Source organism: Mastigoproctus giganteus, chromosome 12 (genome assembly GCF_048544385.1).
Source record: "Mastigoproctus giganteus isolate SK-2022 chromosome 12, ASM4854438v1, whole genome shotgun sequence".
NCBI lineage: Eukaryota > Metazoa > Arthropoda > Arachnida > Uropygi > Thelyphonidae > Mastigoproctus > Mastigoproctus giganteus.
This window is the reverse complement of record NC_143586.1, coordinates 31771717-31795611: the sequence shown is the minus strand read 5'-3', so window position 1 is coordinate 31795611 and position 23895 is coordinate 31771717. Positions and strand designations below refer to the sequence as shown.

The window sequence follows — 23895 nt, the reverse complement described above, 5'->3', positions numbered from 1 at the left end:
TGGTCATCTGGTCCGACGAATCATGTTTGCTGTTGCACCATGTGGACGGCCGGGTACGTGTGCATCATTTACGTGGGAAAGTGATGGTGCCTGGATGCGCCGTGGGACGAACACAAGCCGCCGCCGGCGGTGTCATGCTTTGTCCAACGTTCTGCTGGGATACCCTGAGTCCAGTCTCCATGTGCCGGGTACTCTGACGTCTACCACATACCTAAACATCATTGCTGACCAGGTACACCCTTTCATGGCAACCGTCTTCTCCTCTGGCAGTGCTCTTTCAGCAGGATAACGCACCAGGCCACACCACCTGGATTGTTCGAGACCGGTTCACAGAACACGAGGAAGGCTTCCAGGTATTGCACTGGCCTCCAAATTCCCCAGACATCAATCCCATCGAGCATCTGTGGTTTGTATTGGAACAGCAACTCCGAACTACAGCGTCTCAACCATGGACCTTACAGCAGTTAAAGGATCTGCAATTACGTGTTGGTACCAGATACCACAAGACACATTTAGAAATCTTGCAGCATCCATGCATTGCCAGGTACAAGCTGTTTTGGCTGCAAGTGGAGGACCAACATCATCATAGAAATCCCGACTTACGGATTTTTGACTTTATCTAAGTTTTTGCCAGCTGGTGCAAACTTAAAAAATTTGTGGAAACGTATTCTGCATCCCATAGGAATAAATGGAGGTATCATGAAAATATTGTAATGTGAACCCAATGACACTTTTTTTTTTTTTTTTTTTGTAATTCGTTCAAAGTTCTTGGAAGTTGAAAATTTCGCTATATTACTGAGCTATTTATCTCTCTAAAAGGTAATATTTATAATGCAAATTGCACTATCCTTTCATCGTTATTATATGTTCCCGTTATAAGAATCAATTTTGAACACCTTTGTGATATTTTTCTAAAGCATGTTTCTGGAGGTCACCACCAAAAAACAATAAAAAATTTGCACTTTCCGGTTTATTGAGCTTTTCTGTTAGTGCATCTAATTATAAACGGGTAGTAAACCCAATCTTATTGCATTTGCGATAATACCGATCACTGCAATTGTGTGGGTTTTTATGCTATTATGGTGAAATGTGTTCCCCTTCACTGAAATCTTCAATCATATAAAAAACAAATTTTCAGAAACTTCTCTTCATTCCTATTTACATATTACAATGATGAACGGAAAGCATCCAACGAAAACTGCAAGTGGTGGTAGTGCCAGAAAACAAAACAAAATTCATTTAGAAATGAAGATGAAAACAATTAAGAAGTAGGAAGCAGCAAAGTTTGTCATCTATTTCAAGGAATTGGGTCTCGCTGCTTCAACAGCGATTACTATTTTATAGGACAGTGGTTGTATAAAAGAACATGTCAAAGGATCAACGCACTAAGATCAATAGTGATCACAAAACAGCGTTCAAGTGCTATATCGAAAATGGAACAGCTGTTAATAATATGGATGGAAAATCAGATTCAGAAGCGAGTGCCCTTGAGTCTAATGACCATTCAAGCAAAAGCAACAGTATTTATAAAGATATTAAGGATAAGTACGGCAAACCCCAACCCAAGTTTGTGGCAAGCAATGAGTGGTTTAACAGGTTCAATCATCGCGCTGGATTCTGCAACGTTAAAGTATACGGTGAAGTCGCCAGTGCTGATTCTGCAGCAGCAGAGATATTTTGTGATGTGTTGGAAAAAATTATGGATGAAGGCGGCTATTCAATTAAGAAAATTTTTAACATTGACGAGACTGCTCTGTTTAGGAAAAAAATGCCGGATCGAACATACATTGCCAAAGAGGAAAATACAATGCCAGGTTTCAAGGCAACAAAAGATAGGTCCAAGCTCCTGCTTTGGGCTAATGCAGCGGGAGATGACAGATTAAAACCACTGCTTGTGTACCATTCTGGAAATTCTCGTGAATTTAAAGGTATCAATAAAGCCACCCTACCTGTGCATTTCCGATCGAATCAGAGAGCATGGATAACAACAATCTCTCTCTTTGAGGATTGGCTTAAATGCTGCTTCATTCCCAAGGTTGAAAAATATTGTAAAGACAATGACGTCCTTTCACGATTTTGCTTCTATTAGTGTTCCTGAACATCTTACGCATCTAGATGATTTCAATTCGAATGTGAGTCATATTTCTACCGCCAAACAAGACTTCACTCATCCAACCGATCAGGGTGATATTTCGAATTTAAAAGCATACTATTTACACACAACATTTGATCAGGCATTGTCTGCAGTAGGCGATGAGAAAAATTTTATGTTAATGTGACTTTTGGAAATCTTACGATATTTACCATGCCATCTTAAACATTAATAAGGCCTGGGCAGAAATTACTAAAAGTTGTTTAAATGGCGCATGGAGGAAAATATGCACATGGTACGTAAAAAGCTTTGAAGGATTTCAAAAAAGACGAATCATATGAAGAGGTTACAGATTAGATTGTAAAGGTTGCAGAGCTACTTCAATTGGAAGTTAATGCCAAAGACGTGGAGGAGTTAATAGAGGAAGAAGAGAAGGAATTATTTAACGAAGAACTTATTGACTTGCAGGCAGCGATAGTGAAAGAAGAAAATGCTGACGAAGCTGAAGATGAACCAAATGAGGAGCCGAGAAACTTCATCACTAGAGAGATGGCAATGGCGAGGTTTGAGAAGATGGATTCCGGCAGCGAACGATTCTTAAAGGTTAACAGAGGGGTAAATGATATACTTGCTTGCTACAAAGAAATCTAAGATGAAAAGATAAAAGCCACCGTCCAGTCATCCATTAATATGTTCTTTCGTAAGGTTGAGCGGTTGACCTCTTCTAAATCTCCACAGCCCTCAACCTCCGCAGCGGCGTACTCATAAGCTGAAGACGTCGATTCTGGCAATGATGCTTGAGAGATAAAACTTACTGATGTTATGCCTATCTCCTCTCTTTTTTTGTAATTTTATACTTTTGAATTTTTTTTTAAATTACACACTTTTGTAATTTTCCTTGCGCATGAGATAAAAAATTGAATAAATACAATAAATACTTCTTTTTTGATTCAATCAATTCAGCAAGTACAGTTGCGAGTGCTGCACAAGCATGAGGAAAATTCCCCAACTTACGTAGCGTTCCACAGAATGCAACCCTTACTTAAGTCGGGGAGTTCCTGTAATTGCAGTTATAAAAAGTCCTGAACTGCAAAATGAATCATGACCAATTCGTTAGAAAATGAAATTATGGATAATGCAGAGATCATACAGACAATGATGATGGAAACAAATAGAGGTAAATATGGGAAAAAAAAGAAAAAAAAAAAAAAAAACGAACAGAATCCAGGGCCAAAAATTTCTCCTGCAGCACCCAAACATGCCCTAAATACAGCTTTACATTACATGAACAACAATGTGAATGAACAACCTGAACAACAATGTGAAGTTTATAAAAAGGGCTGAGGGGGTATGCTGATAAACAATGTTCTACCACCTAAACATGTGAAAATTACTGATTCCAGACTCATTAAAATTAAATTAATTGAATACTTCTTAAGGTTCATATATATATATATATATATATATGAGCCTTAAGTATATATATATATATATATATACTTAAGGTATATACATACACAGTCGATTCCGGTTATTGGGGACACATCGGGACTACTGCATTTTGGCCCGATTAAGCGGCTGCCCCAATTATCCGAAGTTTCACGTAAAAAAAGTTAAAAATGCAATGGACTCCTGCTTTACAATTGGTTCACTGTACAATGGAGTGAACCGTAACTCCATCGTAACAGGATTTGATCCCATTACGATGGAGTCACCATAGTAAAGCTCCGTTCACTATACGATGTGTAGTAAGCACCAGTCATTGTGATCACATTTGTGAATTGAATTTTAATACAGTACTATTAAACAGCTATTCTAATTAGCAAAAATAGTAAGAATATTATCCACAGTTTATAAAAGTAAAGATATATTAAGCACAAATTTAACCCTTTATTACCTTACCAATTAAAATTAAAAAATTAAATAATACCTGAAAATCGGAAGAATATACATGATAATCGGAATAATTAATACGTACTGTAATATGTACATACTAACTAGTTGACATTTCTGTTCACTGACATTTGTGGGTGGGGGTTAAAATTTAAAACAGTAAAAAGATAAGCAATCAATAACAAAGAACACGGCACACACATGAATTGCAAGTAACACGATACGTGCAAGTGAGAATGGAGTAACAAATTACGAAGCTTTAAAAATAGGAATGAAGAGAAGATTCTGAAAATTAATTTTTTTATATGATTGAAGATTCCGTGAAAGTGTAAACACATTTCACCAATAACCCACAGAATTCTAGCTGTTAGTATTATCACAAATTCAATAAGATCGAGTTTACTATCCGTTTATGATAGATTGCACTAAACAGAAAAGCCCAATAAACAGGTGACTGCTAATTGTTTTATTGTTGTGACCTCCAGAAATCTGACCGAACCACGTGGTACGGTCGGAGATAATCGTAGGGTAATCTCCAGTGCTGCGGTCTCCTGCCCCAATTAAACGAAGTAAACCCTGACTATTTTCTCGATTGGGTTCTGTTTTTTTAAGATTTGCTCCAAATAAACGGCTGACCCGATTAACCAGTGGCCCAAATAACAGGAATCCACTGTGTGTGTGTGTGTATATATATATATATATATATATATATATATATATATACACTTTTTTTTATGATTTCCCACTTTAACCAACTTTTTTGATTAATACATTAACCGTGTCATGGGTTTTTAATCCCCTTGGATGAAAAATTCAATGACTTTAAAAGAACTTTCAACCTATCTGACAGAATAAAAACTGGATATTTCTATCAAGCAACCTTCAGCAGTGACTGACTAATTAAGCCTAGCGAGAAAGAGGCCCAAAAATGTTTTTGCCCCCTCCAATTCAGATTAGCTTGACACCAAACTTTTTCACAGAGGGCATATATGTCAAGCTAGCAATGAAAATGTTAGTGAGATGAGGTGTTAACCAATTACTGGTTAACACCTCATCTCACGTGATCATTGGTCACATGAGATAAGAGGGCTTCTATTTTACTAACAACATTTGATAGGTTACATTAGATGATAAAGGAGCATATAAATAAGTCTTTACCCTTAGATCTTTGACTTCAGGTTGCTGCTTCAACAATTCGACATAACTGCCAAAGAAATCTGATCGATCAACGTGCCTTGGAGCTACACACAGTGTATCAATATCAGCACCTAAGAAACAGTCAAAATCAGACAACAAAGCCATACTTTAAAAGATAACATCTATACAAATATTTAAAATAAGGCAACTTATCATGCACTCAAGGAACTTGATTAAAATTCCTGGTGGGTTTTACCAAACATTTCCCTGTCTGTGGTAAGTTATCCATAATTACTTTATCTTAAAGCATATAGTTTAGAAATCAAGCTTTCACAAGTAAAATAAACTTTAAAAACAACTGTAATAAGTAAAAAATATATATGTATTATTACACTATGTAACAAAAAATTTCTGTTTATATTTAACTGTTTCTTAAATGCATTACATAAGCATGTACCAATACTGTGATAAACAGGAGCCTCTAGTATATGCATAAGTTTTTTTTTTTTTTTTGGCAGTTTGCTATGGCTATCAAAATTTATTTCTATTTTTAAGGTTATGCAGTCATAGCCTTTTGCATAATAATTGTTTATATATCCTTTTTTTTTTTTTATCTATTTTGCAAGATAAGAGAGTGATAAATGCACAGTCAGCAGCCAAAGAACTGCTGAATTTACGTCTACAGTAGAAATGTGATAAGAAGAAATGTGATGTGTTGAGAGGAGGTGGCACGGGGCCACCTCCTCTCAACTGCCCGAACCTTGCTAACTCGCGCCTGGACACACTCCAGCTCCGCAGATGAAAGACGCAAAGAGATCACCAGAGTCAAAGTAGACCTTAAGAGGTGTGGCTACCCCATCGACGTCCTTGACAGGTGTGATCTACAAGCACGCGACGTGACGACCAACAGCAACGCCAACAGTGACGAGTCATCCACGAGGGCATTCATCCCATACTACCCCAACCTGTCACAGCAGATCGGTAGAATCCTAAGATCGCATGGGATAAAGTGCATCCAACTCCCAGGCAAGAAACTGCGTTCTCTCCTTTCCAACATAAAAACACCTGTCCCCACCCTTCTACAGAGTGGTTTGGTCTATCGCATCTCTTGCCGTGACTGCACGAGCTGCTACTTTGGAGAGACTGGACGTCGACTCGAGAAACGTCTCTCAGAACATAAAAGGATGATCCGTTTGGCAGATGTAGAACACTCAGCTATCGCCGAGCATGTTTGGACAACCCACCACGACATCGACCCACACCGCGATGTCGTGGTTGTGGACAGGTCCCACCATTACCTGAGGCGTACCTGGTTGGAATCGCTAAATATAAAATGCTCGGACACCGCTTTGAACAGGAACAGTGGTTGTCAAGTTAACCCCATCACAGAGTCAGTAATTCTATCCATAGACAAACGCTGGCCACGTCACCACCATACGTCACAGCCACAAACATCAACAAACAATTAACCACGTGCCTCACGCACCATCCTGGCAGTGCATCTCTATTCCAACTGCCATTCAAGTATTTTAATCCGATGAAGGCTGCCACCCAGCCGAAAGCTAATTTATTTATTGTAGTTTTATTAATGCTCTGTGTAACAAAATAAAAATAAATTTTCGCAGTAGAAATGTGACAGAAATATATTTCTCAAACTTGAAGTAAGCATCTGTGATGCAATCCCACTGGTTTATTTTCATTCAGCTTGTGATCATAGTTAATCACCCACAGTGATCTCTGGTCTTTTATTCACAAATAAAGGACCAGTATGGGTGTTATGATTCAGCATCACACATGCAGAGCAGATAATCTAATTGAAGATGGCAGATAATCTAATTGAAGATGAAGTGGAGACTGAACAAAAGCTGTAAACTAGTAAAGTTCTAAAGGCTCCTAGATATACGCAAAAAGCACTGTGGTAAATAGTTAGGCAATGTAACAAGCTCCATCTAGCTGAATCATATGCAGGAGATCTGGATTTCAACTGAGCTCTATCATTGTTTTATATAACTATAGCAATGTGTATTTGTCAGCCTGCTCCCCAGGCCATTAAATACAAAAGTTGTACAAGTTTTGATAGGCAGATAGTTTGAAGTTTTAGTATATGTTAAAGTCTACTTTATTATCTAGGGTTAAGCCTAAAAATTAGAAATTTTGAACAATACATACAGAAAAGTAGTTTAAATATAGAACCAGTTAAAGAGAATGAATTTTACAGAAGTGTATAACAGTTGATTTTTTCTCAAATATTCTACTTTAGAAGACCTTTATGCCAAACATGATCAAAGGCCTTTGAAATGTCAAGAGCAATGGCTTGAGTTTCACCAAACCTTTCCATTGAATCTGTCCACAGATGGGTAACATAAGCCAGCATATCACCAGTGGATTGACACTGATAGAATCCATACTGGCGATCGTTGATTAGACGGAAGGTTCCTAGATAGTTTAAGAGTTGGCAGTTAATTGATTTCTCTATTACTTTGGAAAGAGTAGAAGTAATTTCAATGGGATGATAACTGGATAGGAGGGATTTGTCGCCCTTTTTAGCAACTGGCTGGATATGAGCAAATTTCCAAGAAGAAAAAACACCTTTGGAATAAGAAAGTGAATAAAGGCAGCAAAGAACAGGAGTAAGTTCAGGAGCACAGGATTTGAGAACAAGCGAAGAAATACCATCAGGACACAGAGCTTTCTTAGCATCAAGATTCATCAAAATCCTTCTGACATCTTTTTGATGGAAGACCACAGGAGGCATTGAATGGAACGTGCTGGGAATGGTGGGAGGGGTTTTACAAAGATCATTAATACATGAGTTGGAAGAAAAATGGGATGCTAGCAAGGTCAGCTTTATCCTTGGTTTGTTTGTTTGTTTGTTATTTGGTTTTTAGAAGTATTAGCAACTAAGGCCATATTGCTCTGGGGATATGCGGTGGTCATTCCCTAACCTTTCCACATCCTCCATATTTGGTGGTCAAGGGCTCGAACCCCGGTCTAATCAAGAAGCGTGTGCTACACACTATTGCTCCTTTATCCTTGGCTGAAGTGACAATGGATCCATCTGGTTTTGACAGAGGTGGAGGCAGAGATAGGCAAAAATTGCGACCAATAGCTCTGGCAAGAGACCAGAATGCTCAGCTACCATTTGGATAAGAAGAAAGCTTTCTGCTCTTAGCCTGTTTGAAATCTAGTTTGGACTGATTTATGAAGTATAAATAATACGTAAAAATAATTTTTGTTATTGCCCAATATCGCTTATAAAAATGTGGTACTGAAATATTTTATAATAAAAATTCAGTACTATTATATGATTTCAGAGAATATAGGTTTAGGGGTTCATAAAAATATGTTGAAAGGGATTCGAGAGTCAAAAAAGGTTGGGAACCACTGGTGTAGATGTTCCACAAGGCACAAAATGTGTAACAAAAATGCCTTTTATGTCAAAAAATATAAGAAAAATTTGTTTGTCAGCCAAACAAAAAGCTCGAAATTTCTTAGGTCTTGGTGAATCAGAATGCATCCGCTAACTGGACTGTCGTTTTGTCTCTGGATCACAGTGAAAAATTCCAGTTTCATCGCACGTCACTATTCAATTTAAGCCGATCAAGCATTTCTCTGCACAAGTCTACTTTTTGCTATTTTGGTTCTGGAGTCAAATTATGTGGAATTCTGCGAGCACAGATTAGTGACATTTTCAGGTGATCTTTCACAATATTGTGAGCACTACCGTATGAAATGGATATTCTAACAGCTAATTCATGATGTAATTCGCCTATCTTCATCCAAGATTTCTTGGGCTTTTGCAGTTTGCTCAGGAGTTACAGAGGAAGAAGGTCAGGTCTTGGGTCATCTGCAACAGACCCATGGCCTTCACTGAATTGCTTGTGCTTTAAATATAGTAATCCTATCAAGACTCTCAATACCATACACTTCATTTATCGCTTTAACTGTTTCTGATGCATTTAAGCCCCGCCTGACACAATAACGAATCACATATCGCTGTTCAATCTGTATGTCCGACATGATACTACGTGATACTACAGAGTTTGCTTGTTAATGATCAGGGAGTGCACCTCTAGCAGCAGTTATGAAAAATTCGCATGGTAAACATAAAATCCTGCACCAGTCCGTGAACTGAATGATCACCCCTCGTACAACACAAAACTGCCAGTGTAGGAGAACCTGGCCTCTGTAGTAGGGAATGACACAGATGTCATCTGGTGCCTGGAATTATCATCCCTACTAACATTGAAGTGGGCCTATACATCTAGCATATTATTTATCCCACAAAAAATGGCTTTAACAAAAGTATTAAGCACTCTAGAAAACCTCTTGAGTACTGAACAAAGAAATATTATCACAGAGAAAGAATCAGTCTTAATCTCTAGGCAAGACTGTAATTCAGCAAACAAGCCAAAATAGAGTATAATGTGGAGAGGGTATCAAAATACCCATACAGTCCAGACAGCCAATCCTGGTTGACAAAGCTTAAACCTCAACCCATTTCTGGTCAAAAGGAAACAGGCTTCAAAGTCTAAAATGGAGAACCCATGTCTCTTTTTTTTTTTTTTTTTTTGATTTGGTAGTTGTTGGCGCATCGGCTTCTGTGGCCATATTGCACCTCCCAAGGTTTTTGCAGTACTTTGATCCAAGCCCGAGGCGGGAATCGAACCCGCGACCTTTGGGTTGCCGGGCAGGTACTTTACCCACTCGGCTAGCCCGGTCGGCAACCCATGTCTCTTAAACACAATCAAGACAGCAGGGAAAAGGAATAAGCTTCACTGACTTTCTCAGAGTTATTTCAACATGTATACCATATGTATCCCAACTCATCATTCATTTGTGTCTTCTCTCAGCTGGTAAATTCACAGGACCATCTGCTGCCCAACCAACTGGGCACCTCAAACTTCAATAGAAATCCCTCATCTAAAGTACATAACACCAACCTGAAAAACTAGTCAGGGGCAACTTGGCAGAGATAACATACAAGGCACTGGATGAAACAGTTCTACACACATGGGTTATCTCCAGTACAGCAAGTTGCTGCAAACTAATAAGGTGCCTTTTAATAGCAACCTCAGTGGTCTCTGAACACTAAACTCTGGAGGCATAGGTGATAATGGGCACAAAAACAGTCATAACAGATAAACCAGTTCATTTTCCATAAACTCGTCAGGACAATGTTCCACATGGAAGGCCCACAATCGACCCCAAGGACAATCTCACTCAATTGGATAGACCTTTGGTTATATCCTGATCTAACAATTGCACACTTCTGTTCCCATATAATCCCTCAGAGAATGATAGAGATTGCTGGGATAAAGGGCATCCCTAGCCCTGCAGACAATACTATCCCACCACAGAGCACTGAACACATGCTTAAATATATCTAGCCCCGGTATTCATTAACAAGGCTGATCACCTTATATATGACATCCTTAGCAGAATGACCTTTCTTAAAGCCAAACTGCCTTGTAGAACATAACCTCTTAGCTTTGCAAGTGCCACAGTATGAGTCGTTCAATAATTTTGCCAAAAATAGGCAAAATGGCTATAGGGTAATATGAACTGAATTCATCCAGTGGCTTCTCTGGGTTCTTCAGGATCATGCTGAGAACTGAGTCTTTCCAAATAAAAGGGAAAACTCCATCCCTAAAACAAGAGTTATTAGAGCATCAAATCGGGTTGAAGCAGATGAAAGGCAATTCCCTATAATCCCTGACCAAATCCACTGTATCTTTCAACTCAAACAAGAGAGAAAATCTCTGACATCATCATAAAAATATATAAAGCATCATTAGAAGCAAACTGTTTCTGTAAAACCGAAACATACAAACTGTTATTTCTAGGAAACAACTGAACTAAGATATACTAGATGGATTCAGCCCAACTCACACTCACTCACTCTCACTCTCTCTCTCGTCCCCCTCTTCTCTCTCTCTCTCTCTCTCTCTCTCTCTCTCTCTCTCTCTCTCTCTCTCGTCCCCTTCTCTCTCTCTCTCTCTGGTTCCTGCCCTTCACTGTGAAGACAATATTGTCCATATTTATTTTGTCAGCAATTATGTAGTACATAGATGACCATGGGTCCTGGTTAACATGATGACTCACAGAGTCCTACCAAAACTATTTCTTAACACTATTAAGTTTCCGAGAATAGTCATTCCTGATGTCTACATAAGATTTAATTATCTATTGGTTTCGCAGCTCGGCATCCCCCATGCATCCAGACTGCTGGTATTCTCTTCGAGTTTTCACAAGCCTTTTCCAAGTATCAGTTAAACCAGCATTCTACCAAGAAACAATGTTAGCTGAATAGCATATTCTCTTCATGGAAGAAGAAGACTTGAATGCCATATTCTCAATGAACCACCAAGGTGGATCAATTGCTGAAAGAAAAAGAAGCTGCCATCTGATCACATGGCTGTGGAAAGTAACTGTTCTGAATATAAGAACTGTGGAGTTAGTCAAAAAGAGAAATATGGAGGGAAATAAAAATAACACCTGTTATAATGTACTCCAAGTCAATGGGCAGTGTGCTAAAATTGCTTCCCAGCTCATTCAAGGAGATGCAGGAAGCAGGATTTGATTTGTTGATTCAGGAGCTATACTGCCTTTTGTGGTAAAGTGAGCAGATATCTTCTGTCTTATCCGGTCACCCCGATCAGGGTGAACTCACAAGCCACTATCATCATTGGAATAGGGATCTGGTAATTATCATTGTCTATTTTCTTTGCTTTCCTCATGGTGTGCATGTCATAAGGTGGTGAGGCACCCTCGGATAAACAGACAGATTATTACTTCATAATTTGTCTGTTGCCAATTTAATGACTTTATGGAGCTTTATATTCAGTAACTGGAAAAGGTGAATCAACATTTGACTTCATATAAGATCACTGTGCCTATAGACTAATGCAGGCTGCACACTGTAGGGAAGAGGAAGTTCCAATGATAGAGGATCAGAACTTAAAAGATTTCCTTTCCACCATGGGGTGGGAAGTGGTTAAAGACATTGGCCAAATGCCATTTTCCTCCTCCCTTGGGGATCACATATTGATGCTATCGTTTGTTTTAATGCAATTATTAGAAGGTGAGTGAATGGAAGGTTCATGAAAGTTGGACTACTATTGAACACAGGTATGTTTCATTCGGTGTCCAAGATAAAGTCTGTAACAGGGTCCAGTATGAGATTAACTCTTTCTGTATTGGGGAGGGGGAGCATTTTGACTAAAAAATTCTGTTAAGTGTTTTGGGAAAAGTCTGATGCCTGTGTAATCCAAAATCTCATTGTCAAGATTGGGAGAGTACTTTTGCTCTGCTGAGACAGACAGAAATCATTCAACAGGTCATATTACAAATGAGGAAATAAAAAATATGGGAAAAAAAAATAAGTGAAACAAACTTCCCTTAAAATAGGGTATATACATATAAAAATGATGGGGGGAAGGCATATCAGTCAAATAGATATTCAAATAAAAAATTAATAGTAAGAGGCAAATGCAGATCAAAATGAAATTATATTAAATTAAGCATGAGAGGAAAGGGCACTACTTTAGCAAGCTGAAGAAGTAACAGGAAATCACATAGCATGGAAAAAATTAATGTAGGGCTGATTTGTATGATGATGGTGACATATACATCCATTGGGTATAACAGATTTAGATGATTATCGTCAAATTTCATTATTCTCCTGTTTTATTACTCAACTGTTTCAAAATATGATATTAATACAACATCATGGTAATAATATAACGTACCTTTTGTATGAACACCAAGACGGTAAGAACCAAATGTGTATATTTTTCCTCCTACATTTTCGGCAACATTTGCAGGCATGTTCTGCAAGAGAGAAAATCTCAGTGATAAGCAATGCTTATCTAAAGGCAAGTTTGATGAAAATGTTTTAAAATTGGCTAAAAAATAATAGAAGTTCAAAATATTAAAAGTTATCACTGTACAAAAGTAACTTTTTTTTATACATAACTATCTGCCAACACATGTTCATTGCAGTTTTATCTTCTTTAACAACCTTTAAATTTAAAATGTTCCCCCTCCCAATACAGGGTGTCTCAAAAATATTGGTACAAACGTTTAGGGAAGGTAGGTAACATCTAAAGGAATGTGAATTGCACAGGAACACATAACCGGAAACGTCACGGGAAAGTAGTAACAGAGGAAGCAGAAATAACACAAGACAGTAATTAGTGGTAAACATTTATTTGACATAATATTAACAATGGAGTATGAGATGGATGCATTTCATGATGTTACAACAGATGCTCGAAGGTTCCACCATGAGACACGATGCATGCGTGACACCGACACAGCATGGATTGGCAGACACGGTCAAACACACCTGGAGTTTCTTTGACAGTAGCAGCAGCGCAGACGAGTCTCACCACGAGATTCATTTCCATCTCCACAGGCAATTCATACACGATAGATTTGAGGGCCCCCCACAGAAAGAAATCAAGGATCGATAAATCAGGTGAGCATGGGGGCCAGGCAACGGGTCACCACGGCCAATCCATCGACGCCCAAAACACCTGTTCAAATGGTCACAAACACACCTTCCATAATGTGCAGGTGCCCTGTCATGTTGAAACCAAATGTTGCGTCTCACATTTGCTGGAACATCGTCAAGTAACCCTGGTAGAACTTGTTCAAGAAAGATCCGATATTTAGTGGAGTTCATGCAGGATGGTAACAGGTATGGGCCAACTAAGCAGTCACCGACCATACCTGCCCACATATTTATTGCGAAGTGATGTTGTGCTGCATGGGGATGCACACCGTGTGGGTTGTTGTGAGCCCATACATGAGCATTGTGCTGATTGAATAAGCCTTCCCGAGTGAAATAAGCCTCATCCGTGAACAAAACATAGGTAGGAAAATAAGTCTTGAACACTTTCTTGGGAGAAACCACTGCACAAAAGCCACACGTGCAGGATGATCTTGTGGGATAACTGTAGTAACTGAACCCTTTGGAGATGAAAGGGGTGTAAGGAATCGTCATGCCAGACACGCTGTACACTGCAACGAGACACTCCTAAGGTAGAGGCAACGGCACGTGTGCTGGTAGTAGGATTATTCTGGATGGCATTCAACACACTTTCTTCCATGGCGGGAGTTCGCATCGAACGTGGCCTGCCCGCACTACTCCTGTTACCTCTAAATGACATAATCGCACAAATTTTGATGCACACGCGCAAACAAACGGTGGTCCAGTACGTCTGTCTGGGAAGCGTTCTCCATAAATTCGTTGAGTGGCTCGTCCATTGCCCTCTGCTAATCCATACACTAGGTGCATATCTGCCAGCTCACAGTTCGTATATCAATGCATGCTCTTCGTGCGGCATTGACTACTGCTTCAATGAGTAAACCAGAAATTTTCCCTCTCGCGAACTGATGAACAGCGTCGTCTACCGACTTACAGTGACGTTTCCGGTTGTGGGTTCCTATGCGATTCACATTCCTTTAGATGTTACCTACCTCCCCTAAATGTTTGTACCAATATTTTTGACACACCCTGTATATACAGAGTTAATTGATCAAAATATGAAACAGGGGAAAATAACATTTAACATGTTAAAAACATGTGGATGTGAAAGATCTTAACACAAAACTAACCCCTTTCAAATCTCAAGCTCACTGAAAACAATCCTGTAAAAGTGTTTTGCTTTCAAAAGCAAAACATTTTTACAGGATTGTTTTCAGTGTGCTTGAGATTTGAAAGGGGTTATAAATCCTCTGTTTAGTTTTAGTCACTATATTATTATGAGGGAGTTTAAAAATCCAACCATACTATTTCTTATTATTGTTATCGACGCTGTGCTGTTCGTTATTCTGCTCTCAGATACATTGTAAATACACAACATTGTTAATGTTGTGTATCTTGTTATTAATAAAAAAATAAATAAATAATAAAAATTATTTTTTAAGAAAGGTTTTCAAACCCTGGGTATGAAAATTAGCATAGTCGACACAAAGTAAATTAAATAAAATGTCATTCAAAAATATGACAAAATCATGTTCATATTCTTTATTACAAAATAATGAAGATGAACCTATTATGACAAATGTATACACTTAATTCATTTATAATCAAATGTTTACTGCCTTCATTTGGAATTCCAATTTATAATTTATTTCATTTGAAATTAATTACCATTAGTTGCAATTTATTTAAAAGAACTTAAAAAAAACAAGATAAATACAAATTACATTTATCAAAACAAATCTAAATGATCATAAAACCAAGTCAGTAATTAAAAGTAAAACTTTATATTTAATATTTTGGTGTTAAATTTAATATTTAATATTTTGGTGTTTGTGAAACCTTTGAAACAACTTCAGTCTGTCTTGGCATAAAATCTACCAAATGTCATAATTCTTCAGGTGTGAGGATCCTGAACTAAATCTAAATGATGGCCCGAATCAGCTCCTTTTATTGCTAGGATTTTGGCAGAAAACAATAACGTTTAGCCTTGACCACACATTTTCAAACAGATTCAGAACCAGGCTATTATTTTTATATTTTTATTTATATCTAATTTATTTAAAAAGCAAATAATCAGTAAAATTTAAAAGATTATACATGCCCAAAATTAAAATTACAACATAAATATTCATACCAATTTTAAATAAAATATATAAAATAGTTACCTGATATAGCAAATTGAACAGTTCTTGTTTATACTCCAGTACAACCACCAGGTCAGAGGAGTTCACAATAAATCATGAAATACAATAGTTAATCATATTTAGCAGTCACAGGCTTGAACACCACAGTCCACTGCTACTGCACTCTTGCTCCTGACAACTCAACTATGTCAGGCCTACTCATGATCTCAAGATAGAAAAAAAAAAAAAAAAAAACAGTAACAAAAAAAGAATGCTCTAAAATATAATTAAGAGAAGAGAATAATAACCAAAAATATGGGGGAAGAAACAACACACAATAACAAATATTATGAAATTCATAATGAAGCAATGTAAGTGGGGGAAAAAATGGTGCGTGTGCCAAGCACATGCAGAAATGGTTTTATGTGAAACATCCTTGGCATAGAAGGGGTTAGCAAAATCCAAGCCAATAGCCTAATTACCCATTTCATTGTAGCCATCTGAATGGCTACAATCAAATGGCAACTGCAGGAAGTATGATTGCAACAATACACGTAACAGTAATTCGCCTCTGGCAGAAACTGCAGATGACCACTTCCCCGTTGCATTTTTTTGTGAGCAAGCAGACTTACTTGGTTGAGGTGCCCCTAAGAATGTTTCACATCAAAAATTAAACTATGGAGCTAAATATGACTGAATATGAGAATTAGAATCAAAGGGATCTAAAGCTATAACATTATTAAAGTTCAATAATTTAAAGAAGGGGATAAAGTGATCATAATCTGAATGAAAAGAAAAATAAAAGGTTTTGTCTAGTGGTTCTTTAGAAATGCAAAAATTTGAGCAAGCAGATGAGGGCAAACAACCTTACTGTTAAAAATTATGTAAAGAGCAAAGTACAGCAATGGCAGTCCTTGAGTAAAGAGGTCAAGTGATATCTTCTTCGTTTTTATATATTTAGATAAAAAAAAATAATAAATATATATATATGAAAACCCCAAGCACAAAAAGTTTTATAACCTACAGTATTTAGAACCACGCATGGGCTGAAAATTGAGAAGGCAGAAGATGCTTGTTAACATTAGACTTAGATTTCTATAGATTCTGCAATTTTCAGCAATACACGTGAAGGGAAAGTATTCCAGAAAACAGAAGTACACGGGACAAATAAGGAAAAGATAAAGTTGCATTTGTGAGTATGGAGGTGGACAGTGAATGGACTCTGACTGTTGGCAGCACATGCTTGGACTAGTTTGAAACCGAGTCGGGGAATTACAGCTGTCCAATTCAGAAAAACAGTACTCGTGGAAGTACCGAAAGAAAAGACAAGCAGCAAAAACTCTTGACACATTTATCTGGAAACCAAGGCTTATATAAGGGAAGAACTTGGAGGGGATTGCTGAATAAAGGATTTCATCTCTATAAGAATAATTTTACTGACAATCTGAGTAAACACTAGCATTAAAAGATTTAAAATAGTAATTCAAACAAGGAAAAGAATAATATAAATTACGCATCATCCAATTTTGCATTCCTACAATGCCACAACACAACTTGAGGCTGAGGTTGGCCATGAGAGAGAGGGTGGTGATGGTATCCCTAGGAAGAACAGCTAAGAAATAAGGCCTGCAGAGTATAACAGACCATATTTCTTAGATTTGGGGAATAACAAAATGAATGAGGGAGAAATTTTCTCCCTCATTCATTTTATGAAAAAAGAGAACTAGAAAGGCACAACAATAAAATCTTAGGCAGTAACAGCAGACATCTTATGAAGGTTACCTTCAAGCAGCAAGTTGTGAAATGTTGGAATAAGTGCCTATAAGGGCAGCCAAGGCCACAAGTTTGGCAATATTCAAAGAGGAACTAGACAATCTGGACACACCTTGGCAAATGCAGAATGGATTTACTTTCTCCCATCATTATGCAATCTTAATACTAATTAATTCCATGAATATAATTATAGTACATTGCCTATCTATACTCTAAGTACAGCCATATTCTTTGTTTTCTCAAAACTTACTCTTAAATTATAACTCAGAACAAAGAATACACATGTTATCTGAAATCCATAGGTTCATTTTCCATTATTCAGATTCTGACACATATGCAAATAAACATGCTTCTGAAAGACCATTTACCAAAAATTACATGACAATTTACTGATAATTTTAATGTTTCCTCTAGGTTTTGTCCATCCAAAAGTCACACAGTCAGAGTGACAACATTATAAAAAGAACTTAAAACACTGGGTGCTTATATATGTAAACCAGCATAATAATGTGCACCAAACATTGGCTCAAGAAACTGGGCTCTCAACAAGCATTAGCTCTGCAAGTGAAATAGCTCAAAGCGCCAGGAACTTTCATCACAGTTGCTGGAAATAAGTAATATTTTCCACACACTGATCTTAATCAACTTTAGCTCCTTCTCTCGTGTATTCTGGGCAACAACTCTACTGAATTCTATTACAGGATGAACTCTTCTGTAGAACAGCACAATACTAAGAAATAAAAGTTTATATAACTTTTTCTTTTATGTGTACACTGGTGTGAGACACTAATTTTATTGTGAAGTATGTATCTTCACTGAATGCTGAGAAAATGTCAGCTGAATGATCCAAAATGCCCTATATTCCTGTATTCCTCAACAAGAAATAACACACAGATCCTCCCAAAAACAAAAACAACAAAAAAAAAAAAAAAAACTGCCAATAACAACACAGAAATAATAACTAAAAACAAAATTTATGCCTAATTATGATTATTTCAGATCAATATGATAACTCTCATAGCCGTTCTATATATCATTCAAATGTTAATATTCTGCTCCTTTCCATGCTGTAATATTCCATTAGGTCATCACATAAGCCACGCTGTTGCACTAGAAATAATGGGGTTCACTCTCCCTCTGGACATTGTTGGTGCCAGTAAATGTTAATTTTACTTTAAATTTTCAATGCTGAGGGCATATATTCTCGTTACAAAAGTATGCTAAATAAATAAAAAAACTCTCAGAAGAAAATAAATTATTCAACTTTCATTAAAAAAAAAAAAAAAAAACCTAAGTACAGCATTAATTTCCTTATCCTCAATTTCAGTCACACTAAACAATATAATTATGAAGGGGGGGGGGGGGGACTGTATTACCATTTTTATTCATGTGTAAGAAATCAATACCAACTTACAACATATACAATTAACAACAATAAAAAATTAAGAATGTATTTCTTCCACATCAATCTTATTTTGCTAACTGCTATAAACATTAATTTCACAAGTAAAAATCCTTACCTTCCTTGTGCTAACTTCAACAATCCACTGTTTTACAAGCTGATTTATTTTGCTTAGAACTTCCATTCTGTAAAATATAATTAAATGAAAAATCACTAATAATCAGTATTTCAGTGGTTTATGTTGTGACACTATAATGCACCAGCAAAAGACATTTATTAAATCCTAGAATGGTAATGTACATAAATCTGAAATACATTTCACAAAACAACGCCTCCCATTTCTTCATTGAACTAACTGATGAAAGTGCTACTTCCTTCCACACACATGGATGGAATAGCACTTTAACCAGTAACTTGACCACAAAGCTGCCAATCATTTCAGTGATGGGTTTTAAAAATTCATATTTGAGCTTCAACAACACAAGGAACTATAGTCATAACAACAGAATAAAACTCCAGACACTGAAACTCAACCTGAATTTAGCTAACAAAAATGCATTAGGGGATGAAAACTTTGCCTGAAAAAAGGCCAGTACTGTATTGTCTGAATAAATTTATGACTATCCTGCCATTCTTGAAAGTGTCGTATACCCACACACCAAGAACACAAGGAAAAAATCCTTATTGAAACATGTTTTATAGAATAACATTAATACATAAAATTTATATATCCATACCCACACATCAATATGAAGAGAATCTTTATTGCAACAACAACAACAATAATAATATGTACAAAATAGTTTATGTTGCAACCTATTCGTCACGGCCACAGGGTTATCATTATTATTCTAAGGTTAAATACAGCTTCAGACTACTATGCCCAATTAGCTATATTCTCCTTAATCCAGAATGACAATGGAGCAGTGATGTAGTGTTATGGTTTTGATTAATTCATGAGGGGTTTTCCTACTATTAAAAAAATAAAAAGAATTTTTTTCGATAATAAATGGGTTTAAAAATTCGACAGTTTGCAATGGTATTAACTATGACACTATAATATTGTTTTACATGTTAAAGAATACTGCACAAATATAAAAATCACACAAAATTTTATCAAATCAAATAAATCCTATAATGTTTTTAATATATAAATATAACTTTTCTTGAACTCCCCCCCCCCACCAGAGATGCAGTTTTATCAAAAATAATTAAGAGCTTAGCAGCTGGTGTACAAAGGATAAAACTGAACTTAAGCCCTAAATTCTTTCAGATAACTAGATGTGGAGTTTTATTCAAATTTAAAATGACATAAGGAATAAACAATAACATTTTAATTTTATTCTTTTTTTTTTTTTTTTTTGTTATCTAATACTAATGCTCAGTTACAGCATTCTGAACAGTTAGATCTCTTTGTACTGTATATATCTGAGACGAATAATGGTACATAAATAAATAAATATTCATTTAGTGATTCGGAAATTACATTCTCCAATGTGAACCTGCTCTATAGTGGCAGAAGTCAGAAAAGCATATGTGGATCATAAACAGAGTAAAGTAACATAAATTATTCTATAAACTGACAGCTAAACATTAAACGAGAAGAACAACAACACAAAAAATAAGTACATAAAAATAAAAATTTACAATAGTTGAATGAGCAGTGACAGATACTAATAATATAATTCAAATACATAAGTTTAAAGAGCACAACTTCAGAATAAATATTGGCAATGACCAATACAAAATCAAATCAATGTGTTTTAAGTTTACAGATAGTTCTATTGTCATAACCCAGCAGGGTGATTGGTGATTCTTATTGTCATAACCCAGCAGGGTGATTGGTCACAATTTAGCAGAGATCAGTGTTTGAGCTGACTATGAAAAAAAAAACAGCACTCATACAATATTTTGTTGGAGGGATGCAATTTTTTTTCTTTTCTTGTTCAGATATTTGACCACACACTATTGTTCTGTATTTGGTAGAGGAATGCATAAAGGCTGCAGAAGAAATGTGTAGTTTCTCGAGAAATTTATACAATGACTCATTAGTCATTAATAAGGAAGGTAAAAATAATTTTTTTATAGCTATACTGCATAATCTCTTGAAACACTGTGTTCATAAAATTGGCATATCTAAAATAACAAACTACCTTCAGGCAATAAATATTAATAAGAAACTAATTATTCATGGGAAAGAAAAACACCGGCTTTCTTGATTTCCTGAACCGACTTGAATTTTTTTTTTAGTTTTGGCATAATAAAACTGTTTATTAATTTTATAACAATGTCCTTTAATCAACCTTTATATTACAAAACATTCTTTAAGAATACTTTTGGTGAAATTAACCTTTAGTTTTTATAGGCATTATAGATAAAAGAATCCCCAAAAGAATTTGTTTTTAGGATTCAATTCAACAGTGATTCAATTTGTTTTTCAACAAGACCATCAGTTTCTGAATATGAATTTTCCAGTTTAATTACATGCTGAATACATTTTTACTAGTTTCCTGCTGTGACAGGGGTACGAACCAATCATGTCAGTTTGCCAACATTAGCAAGTTTGAAAGCTGAATTTCCTCGCATTAGTAAATGCAGTGTTTTCCAATGCTACAGCAGCATCATTCTCATTTAGAAACTCTCCCTACTGCTTTTACTTTTATTATAGTTCTCTTCAAATCAATATCTCCTTCAGAATGGTTTCATTATCAATTTGTAAAAAAAGTAAACCCATTGAAATAGAAGAATTAAATGCAATGAAAGTACCAAGGCACTATTACTTTTCGATAATGCACCTGCACACACATCTTTCTGCTGAAATTTAATCAAGCAATGATGGCAATTTCAGTGTCTTTCTCTGCCTCCCAATACCACAGCCTTCATATAACTTACAGATTAGGGAGTCATATAAAGCTACAGACGTTTGTATCAGTTAGCAATTGAACACCGGGTTTTCTGTTAGTATGCATTCTGTTTTCATAGGATAAATTAAGAGTACCATAACATGCTGAACCAGGTTGTGTTAGTGAATACAGTACATCCTTCATCAATGAGAACTCTCAAATGTTTGTATATATTACTGTGTTGAGTAATTATACATTTATTTTAATTTATGTGACTTAGTGACATTGGTGCCTGGAACATAATTCTCTCTTTTAAAAAATAAAACTGGATCCAATTTTGCACAGCTATTTTTCAACGTATGTTTCATGTACACAGCAAATCATGTGTACAAAAATGGGTTATTTATTTATTTATTTTTTTAGAAGCATTAGCAACTAAGGCCATATTGCTCCGGGATATGCGGTGGTCATTGCCCTGACCTTTCCGCATCCTCCGTATTTGGTGGTCACGGGCTCGAACTCCGGTCTAATCAAGAAGCATGTGCTACGCACTGCTGCTCCTTCCCACCTGGCTACGGAGGCGCCCACAAAAATGGGGAGTGAGAGATGTGTTTCCCCCAATTCTTTATTATTATGAATGAGGGTTAGTACATAATACTTTGAGATACTCAGTTGCTATAAACTATATGTACCCTAATGTTGGTGATATTTATATAAACCTACTATAAGACTAATAGATTAACGATAGCCACAGGCACAGGTCAAAGTGAGTCTTGCACTTCTTCTAATGGAATGAGCAGCAGCCTGGAAAGCAAGGTGCTGAGGATTCCTAAAACTGGTAGGAGTCATCATGTAATAAGTAAATAAAGGTACACGGTTGAACTAAGTGGTCCTTTAGGCACCTTAGATCACAACTTGGTGATTGTCTCTTCTCCAATGGAGCCTTTATCTCATGGCTATTCCCAATCTCATGTTGTTTGGCATTACAAGAATGCAAAATGGGATGACCTGCAAGATTTCTTTTCTTCTTTTCCCTGGTCGGATTACTGTTTAAAACTTCTGATATCAACATTTGTGTAGGAATGGAATCCTTTATTCCACATTCCCCTTTAAAATCTCATCCTTTATCTAAACCTTGATCTTCCAATAAATGTGCTAAGACTGTTCAAGAGAAGAATTTTACATATCGTAATTGGCTTGTTTCCAATTCCTCACTTTCATTTTCTGCCTACACCATAACTCGCAACGACTGTAAAGCAGTTATTAATCTGTCCAAACTAGATTTTAAACAAGCTAAGGATAGTATATTAGCTTCTTGCCCCAATGGTAGCTGAGCATTCTGGTCTCTTGCCAAAGATATTGGCTGCAAATCTGCCCATCTCTGCTCACACCTCTATCAAAACCAGATGGTTCTATTGTCACTTCAGCCAAGGATAAAGCTGACCTGATAGCATCCCATTTTTCTTCCAACTCGTATTAATAATCTTGGAAAGACACCTCCCACCATTCCCAACACACCCCATCCAATGCCTCCTGTGGTCTTCCATCAAAAGGATTTTGACGAATCTTGATGCTAAGAAAGCTCCAGGTCCTGATAGTATTTCTCCACTTGTTCTCAAAACCTGTGCTCCTGAACTTAACTCCTGTTCTTTGCCACCTTTTTTCACTTTCTTATTCCAAAGGTGTTTTTCCCTCTGCTTGGAAATTTGCACATATCCAGCCAGTTCTTAAAAAGGGTGACAAATCCCTCCCATCCAATTATCGTCCCGTTGAAATTACTTCTACGCTTTCTAAAGTAATGGAGAAATCAATTAACTGCCAACCCTTAAACTATCTAGAAACCTTCTGTATGATTAACAATCGCCAGTATGGATTCCATCAGTGTCGATCCACTGCTGATATTCTGGCTTATGTTACCCATTTATGGAAAAATTCAATGGAAAGTTCAGTGAAACACAAGCTGTTGCTCTCGACATCTCAAACGCTTTCGATCGTGTTTGGCATAAAGGTCTTCTAAACAAGATCTTATGGTTTGCCAACTGTTTTTTGTAACTGGTTATCCAGTTCTCTCTGACTGCACACTGGGGGTGATGGTAGATGACTCTGTCTTCTAACTTCTCCACTAATGCTGGTGTCCC

General features: G+C 36.7%; 1 protein-coding gene across 1 annotated transcript in view; it reads right to left on the bottom strand.

Moving 5' to 3' along the window:
• LOC150076854 (poly(A) polymerase type 3-like) overlaps positions 1-23895 on the bottom strand; it is a 341061-nt gene that overhangs the window by 235029 nt on the left and 82137 nt on the right. The window contains exons 3-5 of the mRNA XM_090386405.1: positions 19033-19099; positions 12874-12955; positions 5144-5253 (exon numbers count right to left, since the gene is read on the bottom strand). Of these exons, the coding sequence (XP_090242531.1) occupies positions 5144-5253; positions 12874-12955; positions 19033-19099 (259 nt within the window). The remainder of the gene's footprint in view (positions 1-5143; positions 5254-12873; positions 12956-19032; positions 19100-23895) is intronic.